Raw genomic sequence first — 19,099 nt, 5'->3', positions numbered from 1 at the left:
GTGCAATTTGATAGATAGGGACCTGCCATCATTCACTAAGGAAAAGACACATTTATTTACTGGTCATCCATGTCAGGGAAAGCAAGTGGATGAAGATGACAGTCAAATTTCTTGGCTGAGTGGGCTGCTGTCAGAGCCAATTCTTCTGAGTGTCTATAAAACACCTTTCAGACAGCAACACAGTTCAGTGGTCAAATGTAGATTTTATCATACCCTCACCCATTCCAGTTCTGTGGTTCTTTATTAAAACAACAAACAAAAGCAGTGCTCTAGGGAAAGCTATCATTTTGTTCAGAAGATGAAAATTATACTTATCTTCATTATAGTATTTTCTCAAACACCTACTTTAATTCATATTTAATAATTCAATGCTAACATATACACATCAAACATGTTGGACAGGTTTATATGTATATATTACAGGCATATGCACATGAAATTCCATGATAATTGTGATGGTATCTTCTCAAAAATAAGAAATATGTTTATTTAAATGAGTTACATAATTAGTCACGCAAGTGTAAAAATTATAAATTACTCAAAGGCAATTTTGGCTTTTACCACCATCAAGAGAGTTTGTTTTAGTCCTAATAAGCAGTCTGCCTTTTGTAATTTTCTTCAGAAATTTGAAAAGCAAAAGAAGAAAGTCCTTTTTATATGTTGTAACATTTGTATTCTTGTCTTCTAGAATTCTGCCAGGCTGTGATTTCCTTGAATTTGTATCATACTACATCTCTACTGCCTAGCCCAATAACTGGCACACGGCAGAATTTTAGAAGTTTGCTAAACTATTTACAATAGCCAGGCTATGGAAGCAACCTAAGTGTCCATCGACAGATGAATGGATAAAGAAGATGTGGCACACATATACAGTGTGCCATAAAAAGAAACAAAATTGAGTTATTTGTAGTGAGGTGGATGGACCTAGAGTCTGTCATACAGAGTGAAGTAAGTCAGAAAGAGAAAAACAAATACCGTATGTTAACACATATATATGGAATCTAAGAAAAAGAAAAGAAGAAAAATGGTACTGATGAACCTAGTGGCAGGGCAGGAATAAAGACGCAGATGTGGAGAATGGACTTGAGGGCACGGGGCGGCGGGGAAGCTGGGGGGAAATGAGAGTAGCATTGAGATATACACACTACCAAATGTGAAACAGCTAGTGGGAAGCAGCTGTATAGCACAGGGAGATCAGCTCGGTGCTTTGTGACCACCTAGAGGGGTGGGATAGGGAGGGTGGGAGGGAGACACAAGAGGGAGGGGATATGGGGATATATGTATACATATGGCTGATTCACTTTGTTGTACAACAGAAACTAACACAGTACTGTGAAGCAATTATACTCCAATAAAGATCTATTAAAAAAATTTTTTTAAGTTTGCTGAATTTATGAACAAGTGCCTTTCTCAGAAAACAATTATTCCGTTATATTCAAATGAGTATAATTTAAGACAAAAGAGTAAATTGTCTACTATTCAATATGTTGCCTTATAAAATGGCCAAACAAAACACTTTTTTAGGGTCCACTCATGTATAAGCAAGCAATTACTGAGTCCCTACCATATCCTGTGGCACATATCCTGCTGGCATTCAAAAATTTTAAGGGCACAGATAATGAAAACAGAAGGTGCAAAATGATAAGTGTCTTAAGAAAAAAATGAACCAAGTTTTATAGGTGCTTACAAGTCTTCATTTCTAACCGTATTTAATCTTATGATAAGGCACCCTGAGACCCAGAATTTCAGACAACACACAAAAAAGCCAAAATTTCATTCACGGAAAAGCCTTGGTTACCCCACAACTAAAACGTTCACTTTGGGAATTGGGATAAGCTATGTATAATCACCCTCCCAACATATAACCTGTATATCCAAGCCCTTTGCCTTCTGCAAATGTTTAAATCTTCATGTGTATTGGGTTTTATTTCATAAGATGGTTTGAGGTTTATTTTACTTTTTGGCAGAACTGACCAGAGTGTTCCCAGTAGGGAATGAAGGTAAGGGAATGAAAGAATAATTGTTTTTAATGTGAGGAAGACAGAGATGTGCGATTGCTGTATTTCAGCTCCTTCTATCCATTTGATAACTTCTTCCCTTTATCCCCTGTATCACTATCCCCACACCTAAATCTGTTATGATTTAAATGGCATACATGTAGGGAGCACATATATAGTAAAAGCTTCTTAACCTCTCTGACCTTCTGTTTCTTTTTCTCTAAAATGGCTTAAATACACTTAGTTTTCTGTATCTTAGTGTCTGGCAAGTCCTCAGTAAATGATGGCTGGTGGTGGGCTGATTATAGGAACAAGCATGCCTATAATAGGACAAACTATTGTCCTAGCACCTGATTAAATCACAGACACAGATGTTCCTGTCTCTGTTTCTCTATATGAAATAGGACAACCTACAGTGCTGTCCTAAGAATTAATGAGATTATACATGCAAATTTTTCCTTACTTATTCCCTTATATAAATCATTGTTGGTACTTCTCTTTGGTTTTCAATTTTCCAGTTCTATTTTGCCTACACCTAAACTTCTGTGGTTGCTGAATTATGTAAACAATGGTAACCACAAATCTCCTGGGGGTAGTATATTAAAGGACTAACACTGAAAATGAAATAATCATGTTTTGAACAGGTGACAAAATGTTTAGTATTCACGCAATCCTCCCAGCAATAAAGAAGAAATACTGAAAATAGTTATAATTATTCTTATAAGATCCTTTAAGGACGTTAGAACTGGAAACAGTTTAATCTTAGATGAGAGTTGCCTAAGAAAAATGGACAAATGTTTAACACCTGGTTGTAATATAGCCCTTTATGTGTTTCCTGTGAATATTTTTCTTGACTGAATATATTGACTTGTACTTTCAATTTTAAGTTATGTGAAAGTAAACACATTTATATTAGGAGAGCAATAACACATTCCAGGATATATATTTGTAGGCCTTAGAGTCACCAGCTCTGAAATCATTTACTACCACTACCTCCAGAAACAAGCCAGTAACCTATTAATGTGAGACCTGTAATACTGCTCTGAAACACGACTACCATATTTATACAGGTGTGTAGAGGGGCCTTCTCTTCAAAAACAGGAGGAAGAAAGTCTACTCCTAAACTTGGACAAAGAAAATACAAAATTAGTAAAGAAAAACTTCAGGTACAGTTCCTTTTTATTAGTAAACATTATTTTCTCCTAAGCTATCGAATATGTGGACATGAAACTGAGGAAAGCTTTACTGTTAATATTTTAATTATGAATTTATATCCTAAATCACTTTTGGTGTTACTCAAAGCACGACAATTAGGAACTTAAATTATTTTTCTCCCTTTAAAGTTAAAGTTCAGGATCTGGATGCACCATACTTCCTAACTTTTTTCCTGGTAATGTTCAATTGTTACACAAAGGAACATCACTCAGGCAATGTTCAAATTCCCAAGGCTGACTTATTTTTAGGAGTTAACTATGGAGCAAATTTTGTTTAGAGTGTTGATACAGGTTGTATTTTCTGTTGTGATTGCCACCAAAGTGTGTGAAAAAAATAGATGCACATTGTTCTGGCTTTGAAGATCTATAATGTATTTTCCTGTGGGGAACACCTCATGAGAGTTCATCCTCAGATGGCCCCAAGGCTACTGTACACATTTTACAATTCATATAATAGCCATTTCAGACAGTCCACTTGAAGATTAGTTTCAAGGGAACAAAGTACAACTCTCATTACCATCACTTTCTCTCCAAAATCAACATCTCAAAGTAGAAAAACAAGGGACGGGGGCAAATCCATGAATAATTTGCCAATCACATGTCTTCCCTAAACAGTTAAATGTCTGTCATAAGGGATGTTTAAATTAAAACCATCTAGATGAAAACAGATGGTGCTCTGTCACATTTTCTAACTGATTTAAAGGCTCAGCTGGGGAAGGAGCTGTCATTTAAGAGCCCTCTTATTCTATAATATAGACAACAGGGCTGAGGTTCCTTCTGTCCTCCCTCCCTCCCTCTCTCTTTCCCTTCTTCCCTTCTCTCATTCACTCCTACTTTCATTCCTTCCTATCCATCTACTTGTCTGACAGGTAAAATCTTACATTCCCCAATGCTGATTCTGAGTGCAGTCGATTTATAGCATGAACCAGCAGGTATATAAAGAGTCTGTTGAGTGGAGTGGAATTAAGCATCCAGCCACAGCCAGAAAGCCAATACTCTACAAATGGGACCACACGGCATTGGGAGCCATCGACATCTGCATGCAACTCCTTAACTACTATTACTCATAAGTCTCTCCAGATACAGTTTGTAATCTTGTCTCTCAGTGGCTCACTGGTTTGTTTCTGCATTAGGCATTATAAATGCATTTTTAGAAACTGACAGTAGAAGATTAATATGCTCATAACCATCAAAGGGAACCTTTCACTGATTTCCAATAGCTGCCATTGCTTCAACTGCCCACCCCTCCACACCATCCAATTAATACTTACTCACGAAGGCTTCCTCATCCATTGGCAAATGCACTGACATGCAGAAGTACGTATCAGACTATTAAAGAAAGAAAGATACAAAATATGAATTAAACTGCTGCTAGTAAAGAAGAAATAACTTGTAAAAGCATGGGCTCTATGACTGAAAAAGAACTACTGGTCCAGTGAGGTGAAGTTGTCTGCCAAATGCTGGGTGCCAGGTTAATGGAAGGGCTAAGCCTAGAACTTAGGTTCCCTAAACACTTTTCTATGATTCTTTCCTAAACAACGTCAAATCCTATTTATAAAACCAATTATCATGAGTAATATTTCTAGTACTGTCACAGTTAAAAGGCAACATTTTAAATGCTTCTATATAAAGTAAAACAATTCAATGCATTTGACTTTAAAATGGTAGGAGTTAGTTTTGACCATCTTTGCTATTTGCATAATTAAATATTTAATTTCTTGAATCACTTTACAACTTCCCAAAATATTAATTAAAAAGATACAATGGGGGGCTTCCCTGGTGGCGCAGTGGTTGGGAGTCCGCCTGCCGATGCGGGGGACACGGGTTCGTGCCCCGGTCCGGGAAGATACCACATGCCGCGGAGCGGCTGGGCCCGTGAGCCATGGCCACTGAGCCTGCGCGTCCGGAGCCTGTGCTCCGCAACGGGAGAGGCCACAGCAGTGAGAGACCCGCGTACCGCAAAAAAAAAAAAAAAAGATACAATGGGGACTTCCCTGGTGGCGCAGTGGTTAAGAATCTGCCTGCCAATGCAGGGCACATGGGTTCTATCCCATGGGAAGATCTGGGAAGATCTCACATGGCACGGAGCAACTAAGCCCATGTGCCGCAACTACTGACCCTGTGCTCTAGAGGCAGGGAGCCACAACTACTGAGCCCATGTACCATAACTACTGAAGCCTGCGCGCCTAGAGCCCATGCTCTGCAACAAGATAAGGCACCGCAATGAGAGGCCAGCGCACCGCAATGAAGGGTAGCCCCCACTTGCCACGACTAGAGAAAGCCCACGCGCAGCAATGAAGATGTAACGCAGCCAAAAAAATTAATTAATTTAAAAAAAGATACAATGAATAAAAGTTGGTTTTGAAATATATTATGTTTGGTTGTTCTCCCTTTATTATTTTTAAAAAATTTTTTTTTACGTGGGCCATTTTTTTTTAAAGTCTTTATTGAATTTGTTACAATATTGCTTCTGTTTTATATTTTGGTTTTCTGGCCCTGAGCCCTGAGGCATGTAGGAACTTAGCTCCCTGACCATGGACCGAACCCACACCCCCTGCACTGGAAAGCGAAGTCTTAACCACTGGACCCCCAGGGAAGTCCCTGTTTCCCCTTACTTTAAAATTTTTATGTAGTGCATTGAAGAAATCAACATTAACTCATTATTCTTTCTTTTCCAGTTATTAGTCTCTTATCTAAATTGCCATTTTCTACTATCAAATACACTAGCATCAAGAATTTTTAGTGATAAAAATTGCAAATTAAGGAGAATGGGCATCTGTTGATCTATGTATTCCACTTCCTTAATGGAAATCCATATGTAATGAAGATGTGCTATGATTTATAATATACCCAATACAAATAGAGACTGAACTCATTTAATAATTCATACTTCATGGATTATTACTGCACAGTGGTGGAATCAAGAGACTCCACAAACATGGATAGAGATAATCTGGGTTTCTCTAAACCTACTGGTTAGCACCAAAAATTGTGAAATTTGTACTTCTTTTTTCATTTCTGTGTTGGCTGGGAACCAAGGAGATTCAAATACACATCAAAGAAGTATCTTAAAATTTAAAAAATTAAAGAAATATGATTCAGTCTTTATTACTACTTTTATATATACCATTTCTTCTACTGGAACAAATCGTTTCATTTCTTAAAAGGCTTTATAATTATTTAGATTCACTCATTTTGATAAGGAGGAAACAGGCTGGGAAATGTTGAAGGTTGCACAGCAAGAAGGTTAAGCCACATAAATGCTGGAGATGTGACCTCTGTATCCAAAACCCAATATATTGGGTTTGGAAATATATTGGCAAAATACTGCTTAAAGATCTTACCATCATGTATAAGATTGCTCATAAATATTTTTCTAACCTCTGAATTACTAACGTTGTAAAACAGACCTACTCTGTTCTAATAGAAATAAGAAATTCAAGATTTCCTTCTAGTTGAACATCCTGAGCTATGAGTAATTCGGGACTGAAAGATATTTAGTGGCAGACTATAACTGCTGCTGCTACTAATACTACTTCTAGCCAACAGTTATTGAATTCTTATTATGAGCCAGCCATGGTTCTCAATGTTATATATGTATTGTATCATTTAATAACAAAAACAATCCAATAAAGACCCAACAGTATCCACAGATACTATTATTAACTCCTTTAAAGACAGTAAGAGTAAAAATTAGCATTTGTTGAGAGCTTACTATGTGTAAGCACTGTTCTAAGTGCTTTACATGTATTAACTCCTTTAATCCTTAAAACACATTCCTATGACACAGGTACTATTATTATCCCCATTTTATAGATGAGGAAACTGAGGCAAACCAAGATTAAGCAGTTTTACTATTCATTCTGGCCAAAACCTGGTAATAGGCAGATAGGCTTCTGAACCCATCTTAGTGCAGTTACTTTAGAAAGCTGGCAATTGTAAATCTTTTCTCTGCCTCTTTGAGTTGTAAATCTTCTATCCAGAACTGTCTTTTCACATCAAGGAGATAGTTCTCAGCCAATGGATGTCCTGCTCTAACTTACATCACGGCCTCCTGTCATAAAGATAGAAGTTTGTTTTTCCTCTGGATAAGTGCCAATCAACAAACCCAGATGGCCTAGTCACATGGACTAACTCCTCCAATCCCCCTCAGTGCCTTTCCCTTAGCATAGCTCAGCCTTTAAAATAAGGTCTCCTGCTTTTTTTTCCAGCAAAGTTGAATTCAGTTCATGCTGGAGCTCCTTCCTTATTTGCAATAGTTTTTATTGAAAAAAATCTGTCCTTCCCACTTTAACTAGTGACCACCTACACTAACAAGTGTAGGAGCTGGGATCTGAACACAGACAGTCTGCCTAATGCATCACAGTTCACTCAAAGCAATATGAACAATTAATGACTTAGAAGCAAATATGAAACAAAAGTAAAATTTAAAGTAGTTAAGCATATATTTAGAACAAGAAATGATCCAAAGGTTGCAATGAAATGCAAACCAAACAAGTTCTTTTAAATTTGTACTTATAATTTTTGGGTTTTATTTTATTATAAGCCACCTCAAGTTATTTTTGGAATAGAGAAGTTATGGGCATAAATAGGTATGCCAAATTCAGCAAGTTTGTTCTTTTGATGAAAAAAAACCTAAGCACAATAATGGTTACATACACAGAATAAAGAAAACTACTTTTTATACTCAGAATTGATCAGAACCATATTATAATTCTTTTTTTTTTAATAATTCTTGCTCTTATCATCAGCTGCATAATTTTAAATGGCAGAACAACTTGGGAATGTCTTTCTTCTATAGATTTATATTTCTTGGCTTATAACTTCTCTAATGATAAGAATGTGTTCAGATTTCAAATGTTTCTGTCCTATTCTGTTAAAGCCAGTTTAAAAAAAAAGAGAAGAGATGACATAGATCCTCCACAGAATAAAGAGTATCCTACAAAATTATTTTTCGGAGAGTCTATATTAGACATTACATCAGTGGTCTACCATGCACCATCATACTCTGATTTAGGATTTTACTTATGCTCCATTTTCAAGATAAAGAATAATTCTGTTAGAAAAAAAGAAGGTAAAACTCTTCTTTTTAAAAAATGAGCACATCAAAAAATGCAGTGTGTATCAGATCAATAATTAGCCTTCAGCTGAAAGCTCTGAAGACCACAGTGCAATAGAACAAAGAATAGCAAAAAGTAATTTATTCTTTCTCTGCAACTATAAAAGGTATCAGTGACTTTGTTCTCAAGTATTCTGGTACCATAGTTTGATTTCTAGAATTAAGTTGAAAGCTCAAGTTCCTTGGAAAGAAGATATGTTCCTAAGGTCATTTACATGGTTCAATGGGAAAAGCCAAATCTCCAAGGTCTGCCTCCCTTTGGCGGGCTGAGTAGAAGTAAGCACACTTTTGTGTTACTTCATTTTCTTCTCACAATTATGCTGTGAGTAGGTCGAAAAGGCACTACAACTGTTTTATAGAAATGCAAACTTTCACAGAAAGGTTACTTATCCACCTAAGGCCAAGTAGTTAGTGTCAGAACTAGGATTAAAAATCTTCAGGTTTAAAAAATAAACAAATGGGACCTAATGAAACTGAAAAGCTTTTGCACAGCAAAGGAAACCATAAACAAGATGAAAAGATAACCCTCAGAATGGGAGAAAATACTTGCAAACGAAGCAACTGACAAAGGATTAATCCCCAAAATATACGAGCAGCTCATGCAGCTCAATATCAAGAAAACAAACAACCAATCCAAAAATGGGCAGAAGACTTAAATAGACATTTCTCCAAAGAAGATATACAGACTGCCAACAAACACATGAAAAGATGCTCAACATCATTAATCATCAGAGAAATGCAAATCAAATCCACAATGAGGTATCACCTCACACTGGTCAGAATGGCCATCATCAAAACATCTACAAACAATAAATGCTGGAGAGGGTGTGGAGAAAAGGGAACCCTCTTGCACTGTGGTAGGAATGTAAACTGATACAGCCACTATGGAGAACAGTATGGAGGTTCCTTAAAAAACTAAAAATAGAACTACCATATGACCCAGCAATCCCACTACTGGGCATATACCCTGAGAAAACCATAATTCAAAAAGAGTCATGTACCACAATGTTCATTGCAGCACTATTTACTATAGCCAGGACATGGAAGCAACCTATGTGTCCATCAACAGATGAGTGGATAAAGAAGACGAGGCACATATATACAGTGGAATATTACTCAGCCATAAAGAGAAACGAAATTGAGCTATTTGTAATGAGGTGGTGGACCTCGAGTCTGTCATACAGAGTGAAGTAAGTCAGAAAGAGAAAAACAAATACCATATGCTAACACACATATATGGAATCTAAAAAAAACAGTACTGATGAACCTAGTGGCTGGGCAGGAATAAAGACGCAGACTTCTCTAAGCAGACATAGAGAACGGACTTGAGGACACAAAGGGGGAAGGGGAAGCTGGGACGAAGTGAGAGAGTAGCGTTGACATATACACTACCAAATGTAAAACAGATAGCTAGTGGGAAGCTGCTGCATAGCACAGGGAGATCAACTCGATGCTTTGTGACGACCTAGAGGAGTGGGATAGGGAGGGTGGGAGGGAAGCTCAAGAGGGCTGATTCACTTTGTTGTACAGCAGAAACTACCACAACATGGTAAAGCAATTATACTCCAATAAAGATGTTAAAAAAAAAAGTCAAGTGTATGCCTTCCAGATGATTAGAAATAATTACGTATCTTTCTTGCCACTTTCTTACCATTAAGTTTTAATCCAGTTAAACTGTGATTCTGGCAAGTCTTTCAACCTTCATACCCTGTTTTTTTAACTATGAGACTAAGTCCTATACTTTAAATAAAATTTAAGACTCTTCATAAGTAAATGAATAACTTTTTTTTATAAGATATGTAATTTGTTCAAGAATGGAGTAGACAATGCCTTTGCCAAACTATTATAAGTTCATAACAGCATGGGGAGAAAAAAGATTATTTAGGTGATTACAAAATACTGTTTTATCAGTAAAGGTTAATTTCTATAGCAAGTCACCAAGAATGGACAGCACTTTTTTTTTTTTTTTTTGGACAGCACTTTTAATTCCATACTGTAAGCAGCAGTCAGTTTAAGAATTTAAGACTACACTAACATGTAATCACATAGTTAACTACAACCAACTCTTCGATGAGAAACTTTTTTTTAAAGCAAACCCTTGTGAGGCAACAACATTAAGAAAATTGGAACAATACATCTCTCAAAGTAATAAAATCATTACATCACTGATATAAATAACCGACTGTGTTTTTCTTTTCTTCAGGATGAATACCAAGAACACTATTTAACAATATCCTGATTAGGTAAATATGATCCCACAACCTCTATCATTCAACAATCCAAAAATATTCAACTGATTTAAACATACGATCAGTACTTAGCATATGATACCCTGTAAAAGGAAGAACATTTACCGCGCATTCTAACGTCACTCTAGAACCTTCCCATCATAATTATTTATCATGGTAACATCACCAGGTAGGTATTATAGACACTACTTTAAAGATGGAAAAACTGAAGTTCAAGAAGGTAAGTAACTTGTGATTAAAAAAAAAAATTCTCAAAACTGATGAAATGGGATTTGAACCCAGTTCACTAAAGCAGTTCTCTTTCCACTATAGAAAGATAGCTATTAAAAGGTTGTTTTTCAAATCTAATATTTGAAAAGAAAATGTCAGTTCTTAGACACAATTTTAATTGTTTATTTGATTAATGGGATAAATAAAGGAATCAAAGGCATAAAATTTAACAAGAAGTTTTAGTCCAAGTCCTCTAAATTTTCAAGGGCACATGAGAACATTTCATGACAGATTGTTGACAAACTGCAGTGAACCAGACTAGAGCCACAGCTATTTAATTTGGTCATCATTTTGTTTCTGCAAGGTAAAGCAATTTGAAAATGTACACATAATTCAGATCAATATTTCTCTCTAACACTCTCTAACATTCTGAAGACACAAATACAGCACCCAATTGCCCATTACAATAGGTTCTTCATTTGAACACACTGCCCTAGAAAGGATGCTTCTGTAATTCAACCTAAACTGCCAGTGCAACCTTTCACAATTTTCCATATATCATCATCATGAATCTTCTTTTTCTCTCTGTGGGAAGAACACCATATCTGAGCTTGGTGCCAGGCGACTGTCTGTAAAATACTGCAGATTCAAACTGCTAACATAAGGCTCAGATGTACAAAAAGGGAGAAATAATGTGCATCTACATAGCCATGTCTCTCCTTGCTATCTCTTACAGCACATCAGCCAAATCTGAATTAAGAGGGATATGATATTGCTGATGCCTCTTTACTGCTGCTTACTGGAAACTATCCAAGAAAAGCACATTTTCCTGACAAAAGAAGATAGTGTGGTAAAAATGAAAAAAAACTCACTTATTACTAAAGAACTCCTATTATATTCTATTATCACCCATTTTAAACTGAGTTCTCATGTAGACAATAGTGTTCAGTAATACTTTGCTTACATTATTTAAGAAAAAAGTGTTCTTTATTTTGATTTAGTCATTTGTGAGACAGAGATGCAGTGGATTCTACGGAACAAGTAGTTAATAAAATTGACTCCTTATTTAAATTAATATGGGACAGACAAAACCATCTATATACTATTACACATGAAAACTGTTCACATAAAATCAGTAGTTTTTGTTTTGGGAAACCAGAGGTACCATTCAGATTCTAGTATTGAGCACCTTTCGTTTTTTGTTTTTTTTTTTTGGAGGCACGTCGGTCTCTCACTGCCATGGCCTCTCCCGTTGTGGAGCACAGGCTCTGGACGCGCAGGCTCAGCGGCCATGGCTCACGGGCCCAGCCGCTCCGCAGCATGTGGGATCTTCCCGGACCGGGGCACGAACCCGTGTCCCCGGCATTGGCAGGCGGACGCTCAACCACTGCGCCACCAGGGAAGACCTGGACTACCTTTCTTAAGGAGACTATACAATGTGGTGACACAAACAGATGTAGGAACAGACAACATAACCCAGTTTTAGCTGAATATGGTCCTTTTGCTTATATCTGTGGCTATTTGCAAGTTGGTTGCTCTCTGTAAATAAGCCACAACCCATAGAAATGTTATACTGTGTATTAGGTCTCTGGTAACTTTTCTCAGTCATCCTTTGTTAAATAGCCAAAGCAGGGCAACCATCTCATGGTGGCTATAGTGACTTTGTGCCTTGGTTAACCAAAAAGTAGGTAGTAACCTTTCTCCTAACCCAGACCATGCAGTTTAAATCTGATCTAGACAAACCACAAAGGAGCCATCAAGCCCTACATTTTCACACAGTACCACTTGGGGTTCAAATAACTTGAATTCTGCAAAGAAGTAGAGGAAACCTCAGGGACTGACAGTAGTACTGCTAGACCAACAAGAGAAAAGTACAGAAAGTGATCAAGTCTCTTTGACAAGAATTTTGGTTATTGGAGGAAGGAAGCATTTGGAAAATTACTTTTCAAAGTTTTCTTTTAACTGATCCAGATAGATAATAGAATCAAATTGCTGTTTCCCAAAGTAATTTTAATACGTGCATAGTAAGTTTATACTCATTCAGTGGTGTTTGTACTTTCAACATTTTCCTAGAATAAAAGGAAGCTAGGGCAAAAGAAAACTACACCAAAGCATGCACGATTTTTTGCAGTGAAAAATTCAGGTTTAAAAAATCTACCTCTCGGGCTTCCCTGGTGGCGCAGTGGTTGAGAGTCTGCCTGCCGATGCAGGGGACACGGGTTCGTGCCCCGGTCCGGGAAGGTCCCACATGCCACGGAGCGGCTGGGCCCGTGAGCCATGGCCGCTGAGCCTGCGCATCGGAGCCTGTGCTCCGCAACGAGAGAGGCCACAACAGTGAGAGGCCCGCGTACCGCAAAAAAAAAAAAAATCTACTTCTCTTACACCAGAATTTAAAGACACTTAATTACAGATAAAATTCCTTAAACTGTCACTTTTGGATGTAGTCTGTTCTAATTTTCCTTTTCCTATTGTCTTTCTCTTACCATATAAATAAAAGATATGTTGCCTATTTATTAGGCTCTGGCAGAATAATTAGGTCTTATGTTAAAACATTCCCAACCGACTAAAAAAGAGGGTGTTTTCCAAAATGCTCTACTCTGTTCCTTACCATTAAACTACTCTCCATCCTCACCAACTTTTCGGATGTTTATCCCAACCTACAAAGTTATCTTGTTGTAATAATGTCTGCTAGCATCCTAAGCATTTAGAACAATATCTGGCACATACTGAAAGCTCTATAAATATTTGTTGAATTTTGCATGTACCTTCCTCTTTTGCTGGCAATAAACTCACAGTTTAAGAAAGGCTGAACTGAAACCTGTATTATAGATGCCACCTAATTAGGGTTTTATATAGCATCACTTTTTCATATGAATTTTATCCTTCAGTTAATTCATCCCAGAATCCCATTTACATTTTTAAACTATAATCACACTGGGCTGATAATGACAAGATTCTCAATGCCAAGTAGTTCAAATGAAAGCTACTTTCCTGGCAAGAGCTTTTCTTTGGGAATTACAAATCTGTGCAAGCAAATGATGAAGGAAAAAATATTGTGGTGAGGGAATATCTGACTTAGAGCTCTCACACACTTTCATTTAAGAGGAAACAAAAAGCATATTAATAATGGTCTATAATTAATCGCCTATGCACAACAGGTGGTGACAATCGCAGGCTCTTCCTTGGCTTCCTGGTTATAGGGGGAGTTATGCAAGGGGAAACTACCGTTCTGAACAGGGGCTGCTGTTGACCTACACCACTCATCTTCCCCAAGCTTAAGCCAGTGCTTTATGCTTTTCATAAGTTTCCCTTAATATGAAAGCAGTCAATTTTCTGAACCTTTTGCTAACATTAACTGCTACACCCATGTTTCTCTCCTTTAGCACTGGAAACTGACTCTATCCAACCTGTCTGGAGATCCTGTCGAACAAAAAAGCCTCCACAATCACTACCTCCAAACATCATATTTCTTGCTAACTGGCTACATTTGATTTGGGGACAAAACAGCATTGTGGAAGAGAAGCTCTAGACTTGAATGGGTCTGTCAGCTCATTTACTGATTGAGTTGTATTCTATTCTCTTAAAGTTTAAAATGAACCATCCGATACCAAAGTGGTATACACAATTTCTGTTCTTTCTGGGCCTGTTGTCATATATCTTGCCATAGTTATCCCATTAATACTTGCCTACCTTTAAATCTCTTTTAATGCCTATGTAGAAATCCATTCTTCCATCCATCTACTCATGCATCCAAGAAACATATATGTTAAGCAACTCCCAGGAACCAGACACTGTGCTAAACTCATAAAACTGTGAGCAGAAGTACACATGGTCTCAGTCCTCACAGAGTTAGAGGCTACTAGCATAACAAATAATCACACAAATAAGTATTAAATGTTTTCTGTTTTAAATGATACATGGGAGAAATACAGGTTACCACAAGAGCCAGTAATTCAAAGGAAATGATCTTCAGTGAAGGGAGTTGGCAATTGTTTTAGGCATAGAAAATAGCATTTTCAAAGGCCCTGTAATTGGAGAGAGCTAGGTGTGATTGAGAAAAAGACCAGTACATACAGAAAGGGGGAACAGGTTTTAAATTAGACTGGCAAAGTAGATGTGGCACACAATGAAGGACTTCATTTATAGTCCATGTTAAGGACTTTGGTTGTTTTATTTTGTTTTTCTTGAGAACAACAGAAAGCCAATGAAAACTTTTTGTAGGAAACTGACATGGAGGCTAGAATTAATTAGACAAGGCCAATAAAAAGTCACGTAGTTGTTCAGAAAAGTGATGACAGTAGCTTGAAAATGAGTGATGGTGGTAGAGAAGGAGAAAAGAGGACAGATTCTGGAGACATTTAAAAGATAAAATAGACATGACTTGGGAGTGGATTTGAATAGAAGGTAAGGCAGCAGTGCCGAGGATGATTCCTAGATTTCTGGTTTGCATAGCTGAATATATTTGTGGTAGAATTCATTGAGACATAAAACACAAGAGGACCAGATTTGAAGATGATGAATTTGTCATTGGACATATTAAGTTTAAGAAGCCTTTGAAAAACCTACATGTAAATATCAAATGGGCAGCTGGGTCAAACAGAGTTTGAAGGAAAGGTTGGCCAAGAGATATAAATTCATGTGACATGAAAGTTGGGCAGTGGGTATGGAAGAGGCTGCTTTGTGAGAGTAGAGAGTAAAACAGAAAAGAGAAAGGCCAGAGTTGTGAAGTAGTCAGCCAAAGAGAGAGCAGCCATGGAGTTTATAGGAAAAAACCACAAAAGTGTTACATCATAGAAGCCTAAAGAAGAGAATGTTTCAAGGAGGGAGCAGCGGACAATGTCACTAATCAAAATCCGTATGTTAACAGTGTTCTACTGGGGATGGCACTGTAAACACTAACATCTGGGCGTCGCCTTTCTTGTGTGTTAATATTCCTGATTTATTTAAGGAGCCCAGTTCTTCCCTGCCGCTCCTCCTATAAGGACTGTGACTGTGGAGACTCTGGCCTCACAACCCAAGCCTTCTCATAGCTCCAGCCACACTCACTATCCGAGTTACTCACAGCCCCTCTAGAGCTGACCTCTACACTGCCTCCCAGTAAAGGAATGCCTGCAGCAACAGTATACAGCAGAGTCACCACAGACTTCCCCCACCAGCTCCTTCAGTGATGGTCACAGAGCATAGGGTGACTTGGGAAATAGGAAAGAAGAACACCAACAGAAAAAACACGGATTTAGAAGGCTGATGAAAAAAGATAGGCCAATAAGTCAGTTTTAAAAATTCCAAACATTCAAAATAAAACAATATAAAGAAAAAGTATTTGAAGAAATACTGGTATTATATAAGCTCCAACAGAGTATACTGCCACCACGCAGTGAATCTCTGTTACGGCCTGCCGATTTCCAGTCTAGGAAACTACTCGTGTTCTATAGACTAGTGGTGTCAACACAAACCCAAGAATCTGAATGCCTGAGGTACCCTTTTAGCACAAACTGATTTAATTTCTTACAATGTATTAAGAACTAATGAGGTGATGTACTATAAAAGTACATACTTTTCACACAGAGTTAGAAAAGAGCAAATATTACAATATTAAAATAAGCAACTTTTAGTAACAATCCAACAGACTTTAGCATAACTGTATAAATGCTACAAGTTCTGGGCAAGGCTTCCGGCTTTCAGGCGTTACATATTTGTAAGGAGACTAATATTTTGAAAATATTAAACTGTTGTATTCACACTCCTCTTCCAAATAAATCGCACTTGGTTCCCTAACAGCCATTCTGTTATCATGGCCCCAAGAAAGGAGGCAGGGCTAATGCTAGCTAAGAAAGGGAGAAGACATGACATAGTGGAATACCCTTAAAGGAAGGAGGTGGAAATTAATGAAAGTCTCTGGCCAAGGGGAAATTAATTTCATAGTCACAGATGAGGTGCCGGAGTTGACACCAATAAAGGGAACAAAGCCCATAGGCCCCATTCGTTTGGGATCTCTTCCACTGTCCAAGGCCATTCATAGATCACCCCTTTGTGTACACCCAGATATTATCCTGATGAATAGAAAAGGGAGGAGGTGGGGAAACAGCTTAATCAAAAGCTGAGCTGATTGTCTTGAACCCAAAGAGAGTGGGATTCCTTCAATAGATACTTTTAAGGCTTTCTCCCCTTGCTACCCAGAGGGTCAGGGGTTCAAGAAGGTTAAGTTAGATCGGTTTTAAAAATTAAAATCCTATTTTCTTTGCATACTTGAAGAATAGTGTGTGAACTGTGACGCTGCTACATACGTAAGCAAAGAACAATTTATAAATTAATGTATTACTTGTATTTTTACTTTTTGTTATGCATGGATAACTGGCATTAGCAAAGTATACCACTGACTGATAGGTTTCCTGTAGAAGAAAAGATGTAAAATATGCAAATAATCTTGTAAAGCTCAAATATTTTTATGTACTCCTGGCACCTATTAGCAGAATTTTCGATCTGAAAGATGATTAATTTTTTATTTTATTGCTCGTGGCACTTAAAATTGGTACAAAGATTTTTAAGAAAACAATATGGAAATGCATAGTTAGGAGGAAACCCTTTTTTCCTCAGAGTGGATTGAGCATACAGTCATCAGGACATATCACAAAGACCACAGTAAATCAAATATATGCCATCTCAGTCATAATGCAGGAGGCCTAAGAAAATGTTAATCATCACTAAGAATAAATCTGCAAATTACAGAAGACCAACTCAAAATGGCTTAAGCTAACAGAGATGAGGCTTTCACGTAATGAGAAGTCCAGAAGTAGGACAGATGCAAGAATGGTTATTTCATCCAGAAATTCAACAACATCATCGAGGACCTAGGTTCTTTCCATCTTCCAGCCTTGTCATATTCAATATATTGCCTTTTATCTGCAGAATTCTTTCTTCATGATCACAAGATGGTTGCAGCAGCTTCCAGTATCATATTCTCACAAAGCAATTCCTAAAGGCCAGCAGTGGGAGAGTCTCTTCCTTAAGTTCCTTTTCAAAAGCAAAACTTTCCCAGAATCACTTCACCTCCAACAGAATTCCCTTCACATATAAATGGCCAGAACTGTGTCACATGCCCATCTCTAAGCCAATCACTAGCAAGGGACATTTTCTGGGCAAGGGAAGGCCAATGCTGGATCAAAAGTGGGGTTCTGTTAGCAAGAAAGAAAGGGAGGAGATGTATGTGGGGTAGGCAAACAATATGTCCTGACAAGCACATTTTTGAAAGCAAAAATAGAAACTTCATAATTCTAAGTTTAACCAGAGGTCGATAATCTTTGGGTAACTTGGTCCATCTCCATGTATTAATCTTCAGTGTTCAGAATTTTTGGAACCTTGTCTTCCTCTCTAATAAAATAACTATGTCAATTCTGTATTTTCAGTTAGACATTTTCTGCTGCATCTCTTAATTAGATGCTACAATACACTTAGACATAGGGATCAAGAATGGATAAAATGCCAATTCCCAGTTCAGCAAGCCTGACAATCTTGAGGGAAATAAGACATAGAAAGCCAATTCAATTCTAAATTAAATAAAGGCAACTGTGCCTTCTAAAAACCAAACTTTTTTCTTCAAAATAACAGGTATAACAGGCCTAGGATACTTACGTTTAAGGATGAAGTCATATATTTAAATATAACGATCAAGGGGGAAGTCATTCTGCTTCTGTCCACCTCCCTCACAGCAATTCCATTACCTATTCATTTTCCTTAGACTTCCAACTCACAAAGAAAACATTACAACAGATTTGCATCCTTTGACTTGAACTTCTAACAGGAACTATAAGATCAAATATAAAAATATTCTTTGGAATGTTCTTTGCTTTTCCTTTTCACTTCATAAACATCTCTGTTTCAACATTAGGCAATTACAACAAAGCTCCTTGTTCGCTAGTCTGTCTCCTGCTATTGGACTATGTTTTAAGGGCTGAAACCCTGACTTATTCTTGTTTGTATTCCCAAAGACCAGGTGGCATTAGCACTGGGTATGCAGTGAATGTTGGTTGAATTAGTTCACTGAATTTTGTTATGCTACATGACTAAGAACCTTTCATAAAAGACCTATTCCTACAAAAATAGCTCCAGAGCATTGAGTCATTTTTTCCTTTAAGGATTTTATATATGCTTTTCTGAAAGGCTATCAAACCAAATTTATCCCACTGTAATTTTCCAACTTCCAATAAAAGACAATATTAATAATTCAAGAAAAGGAATGATGCTACAAAGGTTGACTTCTCTTTGTACCGAAACTCCCAAGGGTGAATACTTGTCATAAAGTTAATGGAGCTA

The 19,099-nt window shown here is 37.4% G+C and overlaps 1 protein-coding gene across 17 annotated transcripts in view; it reads right to left on the bottom strand.

Annotated features, from left to right (window-relative positions):
* Positions 1–19,099, bottom strand: part of PAM (peptidylglycine alpha-amidating monooxygenase) — a 280,812-nt gene that overhangs the window by 110,128 nt on the left and 151,585 nt on the right. For all 17 annotated transcript variants that reach the window (XM_060143341.1, XM_060143340.1, XM_060143343.1 and 14 more), the window contains one exon: positions 4,483–4,540. In XM_060143341.1, coding sequence (XP_059999324.1) covers positions 4,483–4,540 — 58 coding nt within the window. The remainder of the gene's footprint in view (positions 1–4,482; positions 4,541–19,099) is intronic.

The sequence above is a fragment of the Lagenorhynchus albirostris genome, chromosome 3, assembly GCF_949774975.1.
Source record: "Lagenorhynchus albirostris chromosome 3, mLagAlb1.1, whole genome shotgun sequence".
Taxonomy (NCBI): Eukaryota; Metazoa; Chordata; class Mammalia; order Artiodactyla; family Delphinidae; genus Lagenorhynchus; species Lagenorhynchus albirostris.
This window is presented reverse-complemented; position numbering and strand designations above follow the sequence as displayed.